Genomic DNA, 21,516 nt, shown 5'->3' with positions numbered 1-21,516 from the left:
GGCCAAGCTGAATAGCAGGTATTGAACCCCCAGACTGGGGAAGTCGGCAGTGGCTGGATGTTTTGGCAGCCGGGCAACTTCTTCGGCTGGTATTGACAATAGAAAGGGACTTGCCCACCTTGCTCGGAGCAGGCTGTGAACTTTTAGCCCTATGTGACAGATAAATGTGGTGTTTGTAACATGCCCTTCTAAAGAATCCCTTCTGATTTGAATTGCTAAAGGAATAAAAAAATTAAATATTGCGCTTTATTGGTTTTTTTTTTTTGATTTCCTGAATGTATCCATATGAAAGTATCAGGACTTTACTTAAACTTTATTTAAAGCTAAACACTTTGTAGCCCTATTCTGCTCTAAAATTACTTTCACTCCAGGAAAGCAAATCTCAGATGGTGATCAGTTCTCTCAATACTGCTGTTCTCCTATGCGTTTTCCAGGTGCCCAGCAAGATTTTTTGTTGTATACTTAATCTTAATACTTAGGACATGCAACAATGCTTTCCAAAGAAGCTACATCAGATTTTCTTTCTTACCAGGAAAGTATTTCTAACTAGAGTGGTCTGAAAAGAGGCATTTCGGTGGACATTAACTATTTTCATATTTAATATTTAATTAAATTTAATATTTTTAAAGCTCAGTTGCAGCGAGTATTGCAAAAACAAAATGTGTTTTGACTTTTACTCCTAGCAGCTAGAAGTGCCGTGGACCAGGCAGCCACCTGATGAAACCGGCATTCCTGGCAGACTGCTGTTCATGGTTGCTGAGGAAATGACCGAGTAGCTGTTACAGACTCTTGGGCAGACCCAGAGGAACCAGACAAGGTTCTGCTGGAACCTGTCTTGACTTGGGTGAAAACTGGTCTATGTCACAATACTTCAAATGAAACTGGCTCTACTAACACCTGCTTGAGTTTTTTTTTTTCTTCTAACAACGTTTGATTTAATTGGAAAAGTTCTCATCCTCCTGTTCACCTTGAATAGCTTTTCAAGGTGACTGTGTTACTGTGATAGAAGGACATTTATTTTATTTACCTCTGAGTAAACTGAGCATAACAAATATTATTCTTGATTGTCCTTGGAGTATTTTTGCTCCCAGTAGCCAGTTCAACTTCAGAGTAGCAGACCCCTTCCCCCCAGACTTTTTTTAAGCTCCTGTTTTTCTTTGCGAAGTTCATTTTTGGAAGCACTTTGTAACTGTGTGTCCTCCATGTCTCCCTACTCTTGCTCTATTTGCTTCCAAGGCGCTCTGATAGCATAGATTCCACTGTGAGTGGCCGAACTGACCCAGAATCTACATCTGAGTCTAGTCAAATGACAAGCCGCCAGTGCTCGCTCGAGAGCAGGCACTCTCTAGATCTATCCGATAGGTGGGTTAACCTCTTTGCAGCCTATGTGCTTGTCTCCTTGCTGTCGCTGCTGTGAAGTGGTCTTGTGAGATATTTCAGCTGATTTTTCGCTGTTTGCCTTGGCTGTGTTTCAGATCTGTGGTAGTTTTAATGCTGGGCTGACATCATCACTCTTTTCTTCTCTCTCTCAGGTGCTGGACTTCTTGTCATTGCTTTCTTTTCAGTAGAAGAAATGCTTTGTAGAGTAGCGGGGGAAACTCTTATGAGGGGGAGCTCAATTAGAAACAAAAGTAATTTCTTTGGTGCTTAAATTAGTCGATTATTGGTTCAGCATTTACAGCTAATGGCTCTTCATGCATTCATGTAGCTCCTATTGCTTTCAGCTGAGATTTGGAAGGGCCTCATCCAGCAACTCTGGTGGCCCTAGGAGTCTTTTCAGTTTCATTAGCTTTTTAAAGATAAACATCTCCATTACTGGCTTAAAATTGCAAGCAGGAAGGATGTGGCTATTTTCTAAACTGAGCGTAACAGGGCTCATATAAAATAATGAGTATCTTTCCAATTAGTGTAAGTTAGCTAATACTGATGGAAATGAGGCCTTAAACCAGCGGTAGTGAAAATGCAATGACCCATTTCTCCTTCAGTGCTAGTGCATCGGCATCCTATATCGGGGTGCCTCAGGCATCTCAGGCTCTCGGGGTGAACAGACTTGCATTAGCAGTATCCATACAGTGCCCATATTCCCTTTCCCTTCTCTTGCTCTGTTCTTGTAGTGTCAAGACGTGTGCCCTTATGGTCCTTAGTTCTTTTCTGCGGTGTATCTTTTAGATAAGTAGATGTAAAAACCAAAATGCTTTCTACCTGATTCATTTTTAGTTAGGCTGCCAAGAACTCTTCCTGGAAGATTTAGATAAGGAGGAAGCTTTCTTCCTATTGGCATTGGGAGTGGTGAGGAATTGAGGTAATCCTGTGGTAATTCTGATCCTGGCTTAGGAGTTAATCCAGAAATCCCAAGGGTCATTTACTTGGGATTCTAGAAAGCTCAGCTTGTTTGATAGCAAAACTAGCTGCTGTAATGCATTCTCCCACAGTAGGCAAGTTTGGATTGCTGAGCCTCTTTAGAGGCATAATAGTGGAAAAGTATAGACCCTGGAAAGCATCTGAGGCTTTTTATGGGCATCGCTGCCCATAAACTATCCATCCCTGATGTGTTGTTTTGCCAACTAGGCCAGTAGTGACCCTGAGGATCTTCCTTTTTACATTGGTAGGGGCCACCTCAGAGGGAAAAGAAAAAGTCACTCTGTGCACATATGTGGGCAGCAGCCTGGGGGGCAAGTTTCCCCTGGAAGAGAGCAGGAGAGGATCAGGCTGTCCTGTATGCCAGGCTCAGGAGCTCAAATAACCCAAGAAATGGTCCAGTCCCCCTCTGTGCAGAGTCCTGAGACATGAGCTCAGTTCTCCCTAGTTGCGGTCTGCCCGCCCTGCAGAGCATCTGGAGAGGCGCTGTCGTGGCTGCAGTGAGAGCAGGCCCAGCAAAACAGAGTGGCTGCAGTAGGCAGAGCTCCTAGTGTTGTCTGTGTGCACAAGTTTGTATTTTGTCCTCTGGCCCCTTTTCCTTGGTGTCCCCTGACTCCTGAGACTTTGCACACATTCTCTGCTCTTTAGCCAGCCTCAGGAGAAAAACGGTGCCCGTGCGCTATATGAATACTGCTAAAACAAAGTCTCCTGCCTAGAGTGACTGAAATACAGGCATAGCATAGTGGAATGGTGCATGTGGGCGCTGTATCTCAAAGTAGTCCTGTTACTGTAATGAGTGACATTTTTTCAGTATGCCGAAAAATGTAACAGCGGAGTATTGGTACAGCCAAGGCTGTGTGCCCTCAAGTGATGACAAAAAGCTATTCTTCCTCAAACAGGCATTTGTTAATTTTCTGTAAATGTAACTGGTGGAATATCGTAACCCCTACTCCTTTTCTTTTCTTTTTTTTTTTTTTTGAAAATTTGATTGAAATTTAATGTTGGTAGATTGACAGGTTTTTAGTTTTATCTCTGACTGTTTCTCATTTTAATTTGCCTTTGCTTAATGCATTTTTAATTACCATTTTTTCCTCATTGAAACTGTCCTTTTAAAGATTTTTTTTTATTTCCCTTTTCTTCTTTTTGCTGCCTCTCTTCCTTTCCCGCCCACCCCCTTTACTTCTCATCTTAGACAAGAATCTCTAGCTAGAAATGAAAGAGTCAGGATCATTCCATTTAACTCTGAAGATGGAGAAGAAGAACAGGAGAGTAACTATGAAGAGCTAGGAAAACTGCTAATAGAAGAATTCTTAGAAAAAAGCCATAAAAATAGAAGCTGGCAGGAAACAAAAAAGACACCAACTCTCTCAAAAAAGGAAAATTTTAATCACTGTGCAAGATCAAGGTATTGCCAGAATGTGTATGTGGAGTCAGGATCTGTAGATGTCCCTAGGTATCCTCAGGAATATGATACAATAGATAGGAGAAGGAAAAAGAAACTGAGATACAATAATCTTGACGACAGTGAACAAATAAGCCTGCAACGCAATGGAGGCCTGCAATTTCCTAGGGGGAAAACAGTTTATTTCAATGGTGTGCCAACTAGTTCCAAGCCTAATGATGTTTTCCCAGTATATGATAGAACTGGAAAATATACCAACAGCTCCGAAAATAAAGAACAGTTGCCTGTTTATCCCGTCCTGCGCCCATACAAAAATGGCCTGATGGTTAAAAGTGGCAAGTTGCCCAACAAGCAGGGAGTGAACCCCGAGGGCTCACTTCACCTCAGTAGCAGTGAAGACATGAAACGTGTGGGACAGTTGGAGGACACGTTTGTGCCCCTGGATATCCTTGAGGAGTTTGACAGCAGTGCTTCCGACGAGTTCCAGTATTCACCTGTTTCAGACGATGACATGGAGGAACTGGCTATGCTTTCACAAACGTGGTGCGAGTCTGACATCAGCCCTTTGAGAGGCTTCAATGTTAATTGCCCTGCAGATTCAGAGTCCAAGTTAAAGGCTAGCTGTGATAAAAAACACCAAATTAAAGGAAGCAAGCATAATTATCCTATGCAAGACTTGACACTGTCTCCTGTTGAAGAACCCAATGAGGATTATATAGACACGATGGATGAACTTCAGTGTCTGGTAGAGACGGTCTCAGAATACTTGGCTGAAAAGGAGGAAGAGATCAACAAATTTGGTACGTTGCCGGAGACCAAAAAGAGTGCTGAGAGCGTGTCACTGAAGCAGGATAATGCTGGTAATTCAGCAGAGGGCAGGCATTCTGGACAGACCAAACTTCCTGCCGCAGAGGAGATTAGTAAAGGCAAATCGGAATCTCTCCCAGACTTGTCAGGTGTGAAGAATACAGTGAATTCTCTGTTCAGCTCTTTCACTGAAAAGGTGGGATCAAGCACAAAGCAGTTCACAGCCTCTGTTGAAAAGCTTGTTTCTTCCACTCCGGAGAAAACAGAGAGCAGAAACTCCTCAGAAAGTGGAATCTCAAATGTATTACCTAGTAAGCCCAAATGCGAAAGTTCATCTTCTGGAGTGATGGCAGACAGTAAAGCTGACACCAAGTTCTCCATCCACTCTTTGCTACCATCCCAGGTAAGTGATGATAAAAGAGCCCCAAATGCAATCTCCAGCAAGCCAGAAGCTACTGAGATGGACAATAAGGCTTCCACACCAAATCATCCTCAGCAGTCACGAGAAACTGCCACCAGCAGCCAGCAGAGCCAGCATTCGGTTATGAATTCTGTCCTAGGCATGTTTAATCCTTTAAAGATCTTCTCTGAGAAGGAAGTGCCAAAACAAGAAGTCATAAAAGAGGAGCAAGCCAAAGAGGACAGCCATGTGAAAGCTGATGAGGCAAACCTAAGTGAGAGACTGTCTGGGCAGCCGGCAGCTGGGACTAGCAGTATTGTTCCGGAAATACAGACGAGTGAGATGAGAAGCGAGGGAGAAGTAAACACAAATAGCACTTCTGTGTCTTCAATCTTTGGCAGGCTCACAAACTCGGTCAGTTCCTTCAGTCTGAAAGCCAATTTTGATGGTCTCTTGGCTCCCAAGCAACAGGATGTGCCACAAACGCAGTCAGATTTGCGTCACGTTACAAATCAGCCAGACATCACAGTCAAAGAGGGTGCGCACACTGACCGAGAGCAGCGTCCTGTGAGTCCCTTAGGGAATCAGCATCCTACAGAATGTGGACTGAGAAACACGCAAACTAGAGGTAATGTGGAAGTTCATTCACAGCCTCCAGATCAGGCTCCAGCATCTGATAACTTTTTTGGTCCACTCAAGAAGTCCTTCAGTCAATTGTTACTTCCTTCTGCTGAACTAGGGCAAAAAGAAAGTACGCCAGGACTTTTTAAAGGCCCCAAGTCTGAAGAGGATGTAAGACAGAACAGTTCATCAAATGACAAACACTCATTTCCTTTCACTGGGAAAATTTCTTTTTTCAATGGATTGGGTTTTTCAGACAAGCAGGAAAGTACAAAGGAGAAAGGAGGCTTTATTCCTTCTTTGTTTAAATTTTCTTCTGCAGAAAATCTAGCAACTTCAAAGGACCAACAAAATCAGAGTTCTGGTGGCATTTTTCCACTTGAGCACAGAAGCAGTAGTTCAGAAAATGCTGTTTCGTTAAAGTCTAGCTCTGTTCCAAATTTATCAGACCAGAAGGAGGAACTTGTACAAACAAAAAATACCAGTAAAAAAACCCCTTCTAGTGCCCAAGTAAACAGAAATAAACAGCAGGAGAATGCCTCTGTTACCTTCAAGGTTGCAGACAAGCAACAGAAACCTCGGAGTGCCCAAGAACAACCTAGAAACGTAAAAGAAGGATTGATGAGAGAAGGACCAAGTGTACCAGGCTTAAACAACAGCTCAGTTGAATCCATCCCTTCAGGTGGAATGCCAGAAGTTACAAGTGCAGGTGATATGCAGAAAAAACACACAGCAGGTTTTCTTTCTGGATTTCTTCACATCTCTTCCAATGAAAACACACCCAATAATCAAGACCTGACTGTTAAAAGTGAAGGTGATGACCAGAAAACCAATTCTCCTGGATTATTTTCTGGCTTATTTAAACTTGCGTCAAGTGAAAATGTGTCTGAATGTAAGCAAGAGAAGGTGAAATCAAGCTCCCTAGGCTTCGTGAAGCTTTTTGATAGAAGTGACGATTCTAGCTCAGAGAGAAAACGCAGCAACTCGGGAATGACTTGTGATACTCAAAGCAGCACTGTAGAAAAGCAGGAAACTTCCAGCTTCTTAAAAAATCTCCTGCCCAAACCAAAGGAGAAACTAGATAATGTGAAAATGACGGAATCTTCCAGAAATACCAGCTCTCTGTCCAGTGCAAGAGTAAATAAAACAGCTGAGCCTCATGTTCCCCAGTGTGGGCATCCTGAGTTCCATGATGCTCTAAATCCTCAGGACAAAGTACAAGACTTATCTGGAAAGCCTGTAAATAGCAGGCATATCCCTTATCAGGATGCAGACTCTAGAGTTCTTCCAACCATTCTAAACAGAGGATCAAATGAATGTCTCACTTTGACTAACGAAAGCCATAACTTTACAGAGCAGCGCTCGGATTATCAAGAAACAAGAAGTCATTCTAGCTTTGAATGGGAGTATGATGTGGGGGAATTTGCTGCTGACGCTCATGGAATAGCTCTACCAGTTTACTATGTATTAAACCAGAACTCTGCTCCACCCCCTCAGTTCTTGAACTGTCCAGAAAGTGATATGGTAGTGAATCTCTGTAAAAAAGATGGAAATGCAAATGTAATGGATTGGCAGACTAATGCCAATTTTGATGGACAGAATTTAGATTTAAGTGTGATATCGTATGAATCATTTGACCAGTTAATGTTTCAAGATGTCTGTTCAGAAGACAATGATAAGTGGACTACTAATTCTCTCAATGAAAATTATAGTAATTTTACATTTGAAAGAGATTGCAGTTACTCATTAGAAGAGATGCCCATGGATTTAAGTTACTCGTCTGGCTGTGATGGAACTATGTGGACCCTAACTGACCAAGATACTTTAAGTATGGACGAGAGCTTTATGTACTCCTCCTATAGCCGGGAGTACCAGGAGTGGCTAGCAATGCTTGAACAGGGTATATGGTGGCCATCAGAAGATGGCGATTGTGGATACTACATGTACAGTGATAGCCAATATGTATATTCACTGCTCACTGATCCGACTGGGCAGTATGTCTATGTGTGCGCCCCTGAAACGTACTCCTATCCAGATTGCTGGGATTATAACTTTCAAATGGGCTCTGTTCCAAGAGCTGCGTTAGAAGACAACATGGTTGCTGTTTGTGGTTTTAAAGTCCCTCTTGGCAGTGAAGATGAGCTGTTCTGGTTTGCTGAAGAAGACTCTCTAGATGATTACACAACAAATAAACCTCTGGATTTGTCAGTAGCTTTGCAGAGAAGTGATCAGTTAATGAACATGAACTTGGAGACTTTTTCACAGATGTTTGAAGAGTCTATTTATTATCAGAGAGAGCAGCCATTAGACTTCTCAGGTTATAAACTCCAAAAACTCAAAGTAGACTTAAGACCTGAAAAGGAAACCCTGAATTATTCAGAGGAATCTCCACTAACCCTTGATCTTAGAACACATTCCAAAGCAGCTTTTAATAAGTCACTGAATAAAGAAATTCATACCAAGCAAGTGGATAAGACTGTCCCTGTGCCAGCTACTGGGAGCGGATCGTCAGGGTTCTTTGGTTTCCATCTGTTTCAGTCTACTCCTAAAGCTGAAGAAACTGTGGTATCTACTAAAGGAATAACAGAAGCAAAAAAGACTGAAGAGGATAAGAAAACACCTGTGAACAAAGTTGCCTCTTTATTTTCTGCTTTGGGTGGACTGATTGGAAAGTCTTCAAGTCCTGACTCTGAGCTGTCGGAAGATTCTGCCTTGAAGAAAAAAGACACACAGTCAAAATCATCTGAAAATAAAGCTGATGCTTTGTCACTTGCACTGAATGGAAAATTAGGAGATGAAGCACAAACGGGGCAAAAGTATCCTAGTACATCTGAACTGAGGACAAATAGTTCGTCAGAATTTAATTTGGAGTCTGCGAGAAGTGAAAAACATGAATTAAATCAGAATGAAAACTTGCATGTTAAAAATACAGGATTAAAAAAATCTCCTTCTCAGCTGAGCCAAAATATTCCAGGTGGCAGGCCCATAAGAGAAGAGAGGCCCATTAAAGCAAAGCCAGTTTCTAGCCATCTTGAACGCCATGAGAGTAGCAATGAGCCCAGACAGTCACAGCCAAGTCAGAGCCATCCAGCCGCTGAGCCCGAGGAGACGTTATTTAAAAGTGCTCTGAAACTGTTGAGCCTCGGAGAAGGTTCTTCTGCAAGCTCAACTGCCAACAAAAGCCAAGCTTCGGGATTCTTTGACTTCTTTAAAACACAAGTAAGCAAAGCACCGCAGCCATCACCAAATCTGGAAAAAATTCAAAGTGATAAACCAGAAAAGACAATACCTCTGGAACAGAAGGAAACCTCTAGCATCTCATCATTATTTGGATCCCTTGGAGATCTCTTCAAAGGGGAGGCTGTCTCTTCTCAGCCAGCCTCAAGTACTACAAGTCTACCAAAAACCAATGGCAGAACTGTGGCTGAGTCGAAAGAAAAGAGTGAAAAGTCTGTTGATCATCAGAATGCCAGTGTGCCGCGTCTGTCCCCTGCTCCTAAGGAAGGTTTAAGAGTGGAAGGCACGGGCAAACAGATCTCTCCTGGTCCTGACGTGCAAATGGAAGATCTGAGCAGAAAAGCTGAGGAGGAGTCTCCTGATAGCAAAAGAGTGCCTTCCGGAAATGCTTCACAGAAGCCAATGTGTGTAGGTCCCAAAATAGGCCAGCTGAGTCACTCAGCTGTTCAGCAAAGCAGTGTGCCCACGGTTACACCAAAGCAACAAGGAGCAAATCTTTTAGGTGCTACAGTTAATCAGACACAGCCAAGCAAGCCGGATCAGACACCTAAAGGATCTGGTTTCAGTTTGCCTTTCAGCTTGTCGGATATTACTGCTTCAAAATCACAGCCAGCACAACCAACCAGTAGGAACGTATTCTCGTTCTTCACTGGATCAGGTGACCCAATGCCTTCAGCACCTGCTACCGCTCCCGCTAGTGCGAAGCAACGAGAAACAGAGGGGCTATTTCGTCTGCCCTCCTTCTTTTCCAGCAGTCCAGCCGCTGAGAAGAGCGTACCTCAAAGAAGTACTAGCTTTAGCTTCTTCAATTTGACATCCTTTTTCGATGAAAAGCCACAAACTGCCCCAAGACAGGAAGATGATACAAAACGAGCTCAATCGGTGAACTCCAGGCCATACATGAAGCAAAGTATTTCCACTGACTCTGGTGTCAGAATTGCCAGACCTTCCAGGCAACAAGAGACAGACGACAGAAAAGACGTTGATGATATTGTTGCAGCAGTGACTGGTAAACAAACGTCTAATAATCTCACCATCACAGAAAATACATCAAAAGTGCTGGCGGTGGAAGATATTGTAGAAAGCGTTGCTGAGGTAGTTGAAGAGAATGACATAAAAAAACAACTGCAGAGTGATGGCAATGCAGTAACCAATTCAGCTGTTTCTGATGCTTGTCTTGAGACTCCCAGCATGCAGGAAGGTTCTCGGGGCCAAGAGGCTGTTTTGTTAGAAGCAGAAGAATGTATTCTGGGTAGCACAGGGAAGATGGACAGCATTGCATTTCCTATTGATAAGGAGCAGCCTTATTCTTCAAAAGAACAAGCTTCTGAAAATAGAGATTATAGCATGGCCTTAGATGATGAAAGGGTTTCAGTGAATCTAAATGGCATAAATATTACGAGTGCCATAACAAATGAGGCAATCTCTAAAGAAGTAGCACGTTTACAACATGAATTGCTGGAACATAAATTACCTGAACAAACTCTTGGTGACGGGTTACAACAGGCACAAGAGCCACAGTCTCTCTCTGAAATGCCAGATGCATCTAATTTGCAAAACAAACCTAAGGAATCTGACAGTGATAAATCAGTACTCAATTCTTCAGTCGAAATGTTTTCAAGTTTCATGACAAAAATGAAACCTCCCAAAACGCTATCTGGTTTCTTCTCACAGCCTGAAGCTCCAGCACCTCCTACTGCACAGAAGAAGAGCTCCTCTTTCTTTGGTTTCTCATCCCTCCCAAGTGGCCCAGCTCCAACTTTCACAAATGACCTTTTTGGCATCTTTAAAGGTCCAAAAGAAACTCCAAAAGAGATGCCTCCAAAACCAACTGCTAAAGCTCAAAGCAGTAGTGTGAAAGTTGTCATTGGGTCCGTTCCAGACTCTAGAAAGACAGAAGATGCATCTTCAGCCAGAGCGTCTAAAATAGATGCCCCAAGCTCTCTGAAGCAGGATAAGTTGTCTATCTCAGCAGAAGAGAAAGCCACAAAAGAATCTCTTATGAAAATGGAAACTGAAGAAAATAGGAACACAGAAGCCTGTAGAGAAGAACCAGTGAGGAACACTCTAGAAGCAGTGGTCTCTAGTGAAGATCAAGCCCTGGAGGTCCTGCAATTAGGTAGTGACACACAATCCTCTGAGATGGTAGATGATAAGCCGTGCCAGTCTGATTCCAGTAATGCAGTTGATGCAGAGCAGACGGTGGTCACTGACCAGACTGATGTAAATCCATGCCAATTAGATATGAGCTTTTCACATGTAACAGAAGAACAAGCAACAGAGAAGGCAGCTATTAATTTCCTTCCAGCTGGCTCTAGCAGTGGACTTGAACTGGAAATCGAAGCCCCACCTGATAGGACAGACACAAACCTCTCCCATGCAGATCTCAGTGCTACACTTGCATTGGAGCCTGCTGTTACGGAAGAGCAGGCAAATGCTTGTGCTGATCACTCAGACCTGAGTGGTGGCATTGGAACAGAAACTGCAGCTTCAGCTGATGAACCTAGTGTTCGTCTGCTCCCAGAGGATGGGGAGAAAGCAAGTGAAATAGAACAAAGAGCTGCTGAACAAACAGAGCATTTAGTAGTTAACAAAGTGCCTGCAGAAAGGATTGCCTCCAAATGTGACTTGGAGAAACAAGGTCAAGCTAGTAATGTTCCTACAGATGCAAGCAGCAGTAAACCAGTCTTTGAAGTACCAAGCATGCCCAGTTTGCCAAAGTTCAGCTTTATGTCATCTGCTGATAGTGGGAAGCCATTTGGGTCGCTCTTCTCTCAGCAGCCACCTTCTGTTAATAAAGCAGGGGCAGACCAGGGCCTCATGTCCAGCTTTAAGAAATTTTCTTTGACTTTGTTTGAAGGAGGCGGTGAAGAAAAGGTGAATAAGCCAGAGAGTGCCCAAGGACCAGTATTTGGAAGAAAGCTAGAATTCTCCTTTCCCTGGCAAAAAGACAACAGAGAGGCCCCTGTCAAAAGGGAACTGCATGTACCACCGCAGGCTTTGTCAAAACCAGATGACAAGGTGTTAGGAACAGCCAGTTCAGATGAAAGCTCGAAATCTGCAGTATCAGATCAACTAACTAATGCAAATACAGAAGTAAATTTGTCTTTAAAGCAGCCTGGCACTGTAGACAATGAACTTTCTGAAGAGCCAACTGGTGCCAGCGCTGTTGATGATATATTCAACAAAGAGCTGGAAGAGAAAGTTGGTAAAGAGTCTGAGGATCAGCAGAGTGTGATTTCTAGTGAACTGCAGAAAGACGATCAGGCAGAAGAACGGGAAACGGACCAACCTGAACTGAAAGAAACTGAGTTTGATTCTGCTCTGAACAGAGCATCGCTTCATCCTAGCGCACAGCCTGCAGATCTGAACAGTGCGGAACAACTGAATGAGAAAAGGCCAGTTACAAATTAGGCATAATAAATGGTTTAAAGGAAGTGGCCATTTATAATGCGATACTACAGCAGTAGATATTGGCCGTGGTGTCTGATGTTTGTAGCTCAGTCCCATCCCTTTTTGTTGTTGAGTGTTTGTAGTATTACTGGTAGTCGTCGCAAGAGGATGCGGCAAGCTGTTATTGCTAGTTATGCATAGGCCCTTATACCATCTTCTCAGCTTTTTCCATGCCTTTTTTCGTGAGTGTAATTAGCTTTCCTGTGTTCTTATACTGTACCACTGAATGAGATGCTTTTAGTGCTGATTTCATTAGCCTTTCAGAACTTAATTCTTTGTGTGTTAATTCTTCTGCGTACAATACACTTTACTTTCTTGTTTAGTGATGGTTTTGTTGTATTTGCTAAGGAAAAAGTAAGAGTAAATAACACATTGTGGGGAATGAGCATGGTGTTTTCAAAACGCAAAATAAAGACTTTTAATTACTGAGAGAAATCTAACTTACCACTAATGCATTATAGAACTAATTGGGCTCATTTCACATTATTGAGGCTTTTAAAAACATTTCCGGAGTTATCAGTGAAGGTATTTTAATGCGTGCTCTTCCTAAAATCTGTGCAAAGGGTATATCGTGCGGTACTAAAGGAAACTAGCAGTATTTCATGAGTCTGAATTCAGTCCTGTATATATGCGTGAAGTTACAATTACTCTCAAAAATCAAAGCAGAGACTTGCTAGACTTTCATCTGTGGGTGATGCAAGTGAAACTTGTTGTGCTTTTGATCCTACAGTTGTTACACTGGACTCTAAAACTTCCTGTGTGACATCAGATTCACCTAAATTCTAAATGTGCAAGTAGGAGAAACATTAGTACAGCTTAATTTCTCGGATTGCAGTGTTTACCGTGGTTCACCTGCAGTTTCCTGACTGCACGAGAAATTTCCATCCGCTCTGTTTTGTGTGAGGATTCTAGGGATTCACTCCTGGAAGTGGTATCTTGAATCATGGCGGGTCAGGCCCCTGCTGTGTTGGGCTTTTTAATATAAATGAAATTCTTAGGAAGGCTCTGGAGTGAGACGTACAGCTTCCTTTTGTGAATAATTGCTTCTACTTTTGTAAAAGATTTTAAGCTGATTGTCTTAACAACCTGAATCTTGACTTTAATGTTAGAGTTAACTGAAGTTCTTAGCAACAGTCAAATTAAAAGGTCATAGTAAAGGCCATGGCTGCGGTGAAACCACAGAAGGCAAAACCACTTCCATTCTGAATTCCTGTGTTTCCATTCTGAGTCCTATCTGGCTATTAAAATACCTTCACCAGCAGTTTCTAGCTGACTTAAGATGGAAAGTAGTTTATGGGTGCTAGAAAGACTGCTATAATTCATTAACATATGTAATCTGTATACTGGCAGGCTGTATATCAGCTATTTCTACTGCCTCCCAGAGTTTTGAAGTTTAGTAGTCTAGGTCTACTTTGAGGAGCATAATTGTTAGATATGACTTAGCAACATACCTTTTCAGCATTTTTAGTGTCTCATGCGGGTTATTAGACATGCAGATTGCTTTGTGTTTCTCCAAGCCACTGCTTTTTTCCTGACAAAATCTCTTATTCTCTCATAGTCCTGCTGGCAGTAGTAGATATGGCTCTTCTTGTAATGTCAGCCAGGGAAGCTCGCATATAAGTGAGCTGGAGCATTCCCACGAAAGTACACACGGCTCGGAGCAAGATGATGATCACCAGGAAAGGGAGTCAAACCATTCCTACCACAGCTCTGGCAGCTACCAGAAAGATGGCCAGGCCTGGCTCAGGGAGCAAGTGGAGCCTCGTGGCAAAGGAGAGGAGGAGAAGGTCTGTGGGACAGAGGAGAAACATACAGATCGTTCTGCAGCTAAATTACCTCTGGAACTTGAGAAGCCCAAGGATGTTGATGCAGGAGTTCAAGTGAGGTAGGTGAAATGCTGTATTATTGAGTTCCTTTTAACTAATTCGTAGAGGATTCTTCTCTTTGTTGTTGTCTGAAGCAAATTGTCTACATTGTTATTGCCATCTTCTCTAACAACTAACTTGGTGTTGCTGATCTACAAAGCATCTTTACGTGCAGGACCAGATATTTTTTGAGACATTGGCTAAGCTTAAACTACTTTTGCTATATACATGAAGAGGAACACCTGCTAGTGTCTTGAAACTCACTTGCTGTTTTACTTCTTGTTCAGTGAGTCCTCCAGTCTGGGCCAAAGATTGCTGCTTGCTTTGCTTGTGTATAATCAAGCTTACATGCAAGTAAGCAAGTGCTATATCTAGTGATGGTGAGAGCTGCACTAGTTCCTTCTTGCTGTAGTTAGCTGGTCAGAATTAGGGTTTATGGAATTGTAGGTTGTAGGCTTATGGTATGAATAGACAAGTTGCTTCTACTCGCTATGGCAGATTTTCTCCTCCTTGTACTTTCCAAGCTGCTGGCAGTTTTGAAGACAGCCATCACAGCTGAGTTTGGAGGAGTAATGCTCTGGATGATGTACAGCTTTTTTGGGAGTGACTGTTTGTTGCTGTTGTTTTTCTAATTGATGGAATTAAGTCATAGCAGCCCCTAATGTGGATACAGTTATGCTTTCGCAAGGATTAGGGGTTGTTTTTGTCTGGCTCAGTTACATCCATGGAATATGTTTGCCTGCGAGTGCCCAGAGCTTTGAAGGTAACCATATCTTGACACCAAGGTAACTGTGCTTATGTAAGACAGTAAACCCACAGCCAAAACCCTGCAGTTTGTGCAGAGGCAACCCTTACGCTAAGGATGTAAAAAAGGAAAATAAGACTAGAGAAAATGTTAAACTCTTAAACTCTGACCACTCGCTTTCCTCTTCTCCTTACAGATCAGCACAAGTCTTGTCCCAGAATAGCTGGCCTATATTTATCTACATAGACTATTCACACAGTCTATTTCAGGCTAATTTAGGCATCCAACGTGGATATTACTGCATCACTGCCTCCCTTTCTCTCCACTCTCTGGAAACACTTTCCTGTCTCCCTGGAATATTTGGGAACCTAAGTCTGAGAAATCCTTGGAGTTGCACCTGAGCTTAGATGTGTAGCATGGATAGTGTGCCTTGTTGCTATAAGCTATATATATATATGTATATATATATATTTTATACTGCCTGCAGTGCTTGATGCTTTGCAAACAGGGAAAGGTGCTCACCCCAGAATGTCTGACACCTCAACAGCATGCAAAGGGAGAGATACAACCCAAGACCCAATGCGTCATGAGGTCAGGGAGAGTAAAACATGCTGTGGGACACTGAGATTCAACATTTTTGCCAGATACCCATAACCTCTAGAAAAACTGTGGAAAAGGATGGACTGAGAAAAGTGCAAAGAGAGGGTAAAACGCACTTAAGCCCTTTTGCCAGTATTTCCACTGAAAAGGGGCCACAAATTCGTAGCAGTAGGGATAAGTGGGAAGAGGCAGTAGTTAGAAGGGACTGGCAACAGGCCGGGGGGACTATAATTATGGATGGTAAATCTTCATTCTGCCTGCTTGTGTGCACCTGTGATACCACTATGATGAATCAGCTTGATCTGATTAACTTCCCCCTTCCCAGAGCATGTGTCGGGTTTTATTTACTTGAGGGTCTACTTCCGCAGCTGAAGCTTTGATTGCTCTGTGTAATGTTAGTCTTTAATATTACAGATGAGTAATTTTCAGATCGCATTTTTATGTTTCTTGTCCTTAAGCTACCGTGGTGACAACGAGCCACTACCGTTTTCTCCAGCAAGAGCCCGTTGGATTCAAGCCATTAGCAAAGTACGACTGCAGCTTCAAGAGGTAGGATGGAGCATGGCTTCACGCCTTCTCTGTGCTTTCTGGATTTTAGGTCTGTGGCTGAAGGTTTCATTTATTTTTCTTTGTGAGACACCTCTTACAGTTTTTATGTTTTACAGACAAAAAGATAATCAAATGTATTGCACAGGTTTGTAACATGTTGTGACGAGCCTTTGGTGTAAAAGCTATCTCATGCTGCCAAACATTATGGAGGCTTGTTGTTTGGAACTAGAGAGGAATTCTCAGAAAAGATACAGAAGCAGAGAAATTAGCTATGAATTTGTAAATAATGATAATTAAAATAAAAGTTTGGGATTAAATGGCTCATGTTCAGCTGTTCAAAATGAAGATGGCTTTTCAAGCCAACCCCAGAATATCTTGTTAACTCAGTAGGTTAACAGTTAACAGTATTTATGTAACAGTTAACAGTATTTATTATGTTAACAGTATTATGCCTCTTGCAAAGCTTTACACCAATATATTTATATATACTAATTAAAAGTGGGTGTATAAAACATCCTGATATGTCCCCCTCTGAAAAGTAGGATTTAAAAATAAATAGTCTCAATTTGGGAAGTCAAAAGCAAAAGGTTGTGACATTTTCTTCAACAATATAAACACTAGTTTTAGAAAAAAGCGATTAACCCCCCAAAAGTGTGTGTGTGTGTGTGTATGTACACACACGCACACAGTCTTATGCTTTCATCCATCTGTATGCCCACAGAAATAGAGCACATGGTGTGTTCATTTTCTATAGATGATAAACTATTGCCTGCTGTCCAATGTGCACAGTTAATATCTTTCATTTGAAAACATTACTTTCTTCTATAACTTTTTTTTTTTTTTGGTACGAAACAATTTTACAGCAGCTAACTATCTCCAGCAGAACTTCTGTTTCTTTCCAGGATCTTTTGCAAGTTTCTGTCTGGGAAGGCATTTGAAGCTTCGTAGCAGAAACAGGTTTTTTCCCTGGGCTTATCTGGATTGTAATTTCTTTCTTTCCCATCTGGCAATTACTGTATTACTTCACTTTTGAGCAGAATGGCTTTGGGTCAAAGCTGTCAGTGTTTTTGGTTAATGCCAACAATTGGTATTGAAGATCACCACTGGCATGTAAGCAGAAAGGAAATTTCTGTTGTAGTTTTGTAGCGCATGCAAGCAAAACAGTTCAGTTGTGTGCATTATGGAAAACGTGTGTACAAACATACCAGAGAGGGCAGGAGATTCAGAGATGCCTCTCCCTGGGTATCTCTTTTTTTCTGAAAGAGTACAGGGTCGCTGTCTGAAGTGGGAGGTGTTTCAGCATCAATCAAAACTTTGAATTTCTACTGAGCCGAAAGGAAGTTTTGCCTTGAGATGGCTGTTACAGCAATCCTGGTTTTGGTATGATAGCAAAATATCTCTTAAGAAATAAGTTTGAAAGAAAACCTGTAATACCCTTAGTCAGTCTTCCCACACCATAGCTTTGCCTTGACTGTGCCTAACAACTTTCTGTCCAAACTTTCCTTAAAACAAAAAATCTTAAGTGATGGAGCTTTCCAGTGGCCTGCTCCAGGGTTTAGTTGTCTTTGGTGTCCAAAAGCTTTATCTAACCTCTGCTCTGGATCTCTCTTGCTCCATATAAATCTATTTCTCGTGGGCAGGACCAGTTGAAATAGAGCAGAACTGATTCCCTTCCTCTCTGGAACAATGAAGGGCTGCTGGAAAGAGAGGACCACATCCGCACTTGCTCCTCTCCTATTCGCTAAATGACCCTTTTTCTTTTACTTTTTCTTGTCGATATTTTGAGGAACTCTTTAATCAATGCCTGCCTCTTTTGTGAAATGCAGCGTCCAAAGCTGGATATAGAAGCCCAGCTGGGAGCCTGCTGATCTGCGCTGGAGAGCGAGGAAGACTTTGTTCTCCAGGCTCTGATCCCGATATCCTAAGATATCAGATACTCTGGTGTGATAGTGCTTTTTCATCACAGAGTAAAGCTGTTGACGCACAGTTAGCTGCTTATCCTTTCCAGAGCTCAAGTCCCTTCTGAAGAAGGGCTTTGTCAGTCATTCCCTATCCTATATTTATGTTGGATTAGATCTGTACGTGATTTTGCACTTGTTCTTACATAATTGTTTTTTTTTTTTTTCCTTTTTCATCCCTGAAGCACACTGCCCTCTGTCTCCTTCTAATCTGATATGCCTACAAATCTTTCAAATGAGGTGAAAAAGCTGTGTAGTGCCCAGGCTGCCAGGTTGTACTCTGCCAGAGCTGCCTGTAGGACCCTGTTTGATACATTCTTTGTATTTGGCTACACTGAGTGTAATTTTTTCCAGTGTGTTTGCATCCATTTTAGCAGTTTCATCCAGAAGTCAGGATATAATACTTGCACTGCTCTTCTCCTACCTCTTAAGAATAATTCACCATGTCATAGCAGGAAGCTAAATGCATTTGATACAGTTTTACTCTTGATGAAAGCATACCACCTGTTATTTCTCTCCTTTTTATGTTCTAGATGATTTACAAATAACTTGATTATTTGTTCCAGTTTTCAGTTCCCAGGAGGGGGGGAAAAAGTCAAGTTAGCTCTTTCATAATTATTTAAGTCAGTCCTCCTTTCTCCATTTTTTAAGGATAAATGCTACTTTTGCTCTTTTCCAGACCACAGGTGCATTACCCGTTTTTTCGAGTTCTTAAGTATTAATACTTGGCAATCGTCCCTGTTTGTAACCCTAAGTGCCTGAGGATGAAGATTCATCAGGGCCAGCTGATTAGGAAATAACTACCTTCTCTATTTGATCTCGAATTTGTTTGCCTTTACTGCAGTCTATTTCCTAACTTGCAAAACGTTTTTTTTTTTTTTTTAAACCAATATTTACTTCTGTCAGCTGCCTGACTGCAGTTGTCACTTTCAGTGAAGACTGAAGCAAATAAGGCATCAAAAGCTCCAGCCTCAATAATGCCATCTATTGATAGCTTTCCCTTCTTGAAAGTAGCAGCTGTATTTTTCTGTCGCATTGTGTAGTCTCTCTACTAGCTGTTTAATTTTGTTCTTTGGCCTTTTGATTTCTTTCCTGCATGTTTGTGCTTATCCTTAAAAACTTTATCAAGAAGAAATCTCCACTTTGAGGTCCAAGCCCTCTGAAGAGCTTGTTATGTTCTTGAACTGCCCTCTTGTTGTACCACTTTTTCTTCCTCTTCACTGGGATAGCTTGTGGTTGTATCAATTAATGTTGTTTTCCATTAACTGTGAACAGCTTCCTGTACTCCTTTCCATTTAAGCCCATTCTAGCTACTGATTTTGTGAATATTGGTTTGCTTTCTTAAATTCCTGAGTCTTCATCTAGCTCTTCTCACTCCTTTCCTTCCAAGCTATCAGGAAGACGGTATTTCAGTTTTCCCAGATGCCTTTGCATTCTCAGCTGATCTGTCTTTAGTCAAATGTAGAAGAGCTTCTCTGCTAGCTGCTTTCTGTTTTCTGCATCTAGTGCATTGTCAGCTCGTTTTAAGACCTCATTTGCCAGAAATACAGACTATCCAGATAGGTATCTGGGTTTTAAAGTGCAATGTGATGGTAAAATCTGATGTTTCGGGTGATTCTGGGGATAGTTAGAAAAGGTCTAGTCTATATTTTATCTTTCCATCTTCTGTCATTGCCTAGAAGCCTTCAAGAGGACTATCCCCCTCTTTTGTTCCAGCCCTCGGAGCAGGTGCTTATGTCCTTGATGTTCAGGGCAGTGCCTGCAGCTCTTATTCCTGTTCCCGTTCCTCAGTGCGTGATGTTCTTTCATGTTAATACTTGTGGAACTCCAGCACACGGATCCGAGCTATTGGATTCCTCTCACATAGTCTACTGAGATGGTTCTAATGACTCTTAATTGTTAATGATCTGGGCAGGAATTTGAACAAAGATCTGGCTGGAATTTAAACAAATGACAGCTAAGAAGTTTCCATATGTGATTAAAAATCCCCTGAGCAATTCAGCCTCCTACCTGGGAAGAGATTAATATGCATGTGAATATTATACATGCATCCTACAGCACCATGAGTCAGAGAAATGTAGTATTTTAATTAAGACTTGACAGTTATAAAATGGCACAGAGATTTGTAACTATGCATATTAAAAAGGCTTAGTGGTAGCATGCGTAGAGTCTCTTCTACTATTTAGCTAGTTTTGTTTCCCTATTTGTGAAAAAGGAAACTTAATTATGCCAGAATCAAACTAAGGTTTTCAGTCCTGAGAGGAATGACTCAATAATCCTCACCTTCACACTTAAAACCTTGCCTACAAAGAGAGATTAACTGATAGCTCTTCTGCTACAGTGCCTCTGGGGGAGCTGCTTTTTTCAGAATAAGAACAGAGACAGGGCTGTTTAATGTTCAACTTAGTCTCCTTAACTGAAATAGTTTTAAGTTATCCACGTGCCTGTGTCACTTTTAAAGTTATACAAATTTGAGTTTGATTGTTGTAGAATACAGAAGAATTAGTAGACAGGAGCAGAAGAGGAAAAATTCAGTCAAATCATCAAATTGACTCTCTTACCAGTTCTTTCAGCGCTTAAAAGTATTATAAAAGGCTGTTGTGATCTGGAATTTTATTCTCTTACATTGAACTTTTTTTTTTATGGGGAAAAAGTCTTGTGCAGCATTTTTCTCTTGTATGTTAGGAGCTTAAGTACATCAGTTTACTTGCTTTTGTTTCGAAAGCAAAGCTATCCAAGCAGTGTTTCCTCTTTGGCTTTTCTTTTATAAAAGTCATTTTATACCAGTTGTTTTGATTTTAATTGTTGTCTTTGCCTGTTAAATATCAATATATATTCTTTCTGACTGCTATATAACTAGATCATGTATTGAGATGGCAGATGTAGTTGGAGCATTCATGACATTGTTGTTTTGGATTATGATAAGCACCCAGAGTAGGGTACTGAGTTATGTTCTCCTGTTAGTCTTACAAGTACCCGTCTTAGCCTCATTTCCCCATGCACGTAATTAAACAGGCAGTGCTTTTGATCAAGCACCTATAAATATTGAAGAGCCATTAGGCACTCGATTTTGAAAGCCTTGGTCCACAGAGGGCATTGTATTGGTGGCTTTCGAGTGTGAAGCCCTATTTTTATTTTGACAAAAAAAGGTGATGCTGCAGACCTCCAGCATTGCCTTTTACGTAGCTATGGGGTTCCTGGGGAAGCGGAGTCCTTTTTGGCAATTTCCACTGTTGGTGAGGACAACAGTGGGGCACTAACTGGTGTCATTTTGGTTGCTAGTTTGACTGTAAGCTGTCTGCCTGTGCCCCTCCCCACATTGCAATTGAGGCCCCCAGATCAGTAAAATTGTGCTGTGTTCTAGCCCAGATGGCTAACGGAGGACATGCTTTCTTTGAATCAGTCACCAAGAGATTAGAAACTGCCCCTTTCCACCTTTCATGAACTTTGCAGTGCGTGGAATCGTTTCCTTTTGGCGTTTTATTTCCCTTAAACTTTGCCAAGGTGTCTTTTCATCAGTC

At 41.8% G+C, this 21,516-nt stretch overlaps 1 protein-coding gene across 2 annotated transcripts in view; it reads left to right on the top strand.

The window, feature by feature from the left end:
* LOC138064576 (protein unc-13 homolog B-like) overlaps positions 1 to 21,516 on the top strand; it is a 217,775-nt gene that overhangs the window by 66,454 nt on the left and 129,805 nt on the right. For both annotated transcript variants that reach the window (XM_068927825.1, XM_068927824.1), the window contains 2 exons: positions 13,837 to 14,163; positions 15,947 to 16,037. In XM_068927825.1, the coding sequence (XP_068783926.1) occupies positions 13,837 to 14,163; positions 15,947 to 16,037 (418 nt within the window). The remainder of the gene's footprint in view (positions 1 to 13,836; positions 14,164 to 15,946; positions 16,038 to 21,516) is intronic.

Source organism: Struthio camelus, chromosome Z (assembly GCF_040807025.1).
Source record: "Struthio camelus isolate bStrCam1 chromosome Z, bStrCam1.hap1, whole genome shotgun sequence".
Lineage (NCBI taxonomy): Eukaryota > Metazoa > Chordata > Aves > Struthioniformes > Struthionidae > Struthio > Struthio camelus.
Note: the sequence above shows the minus strand (reverse complement) of the source record. Positions and strands in the feature narration are given on the sequence as shown.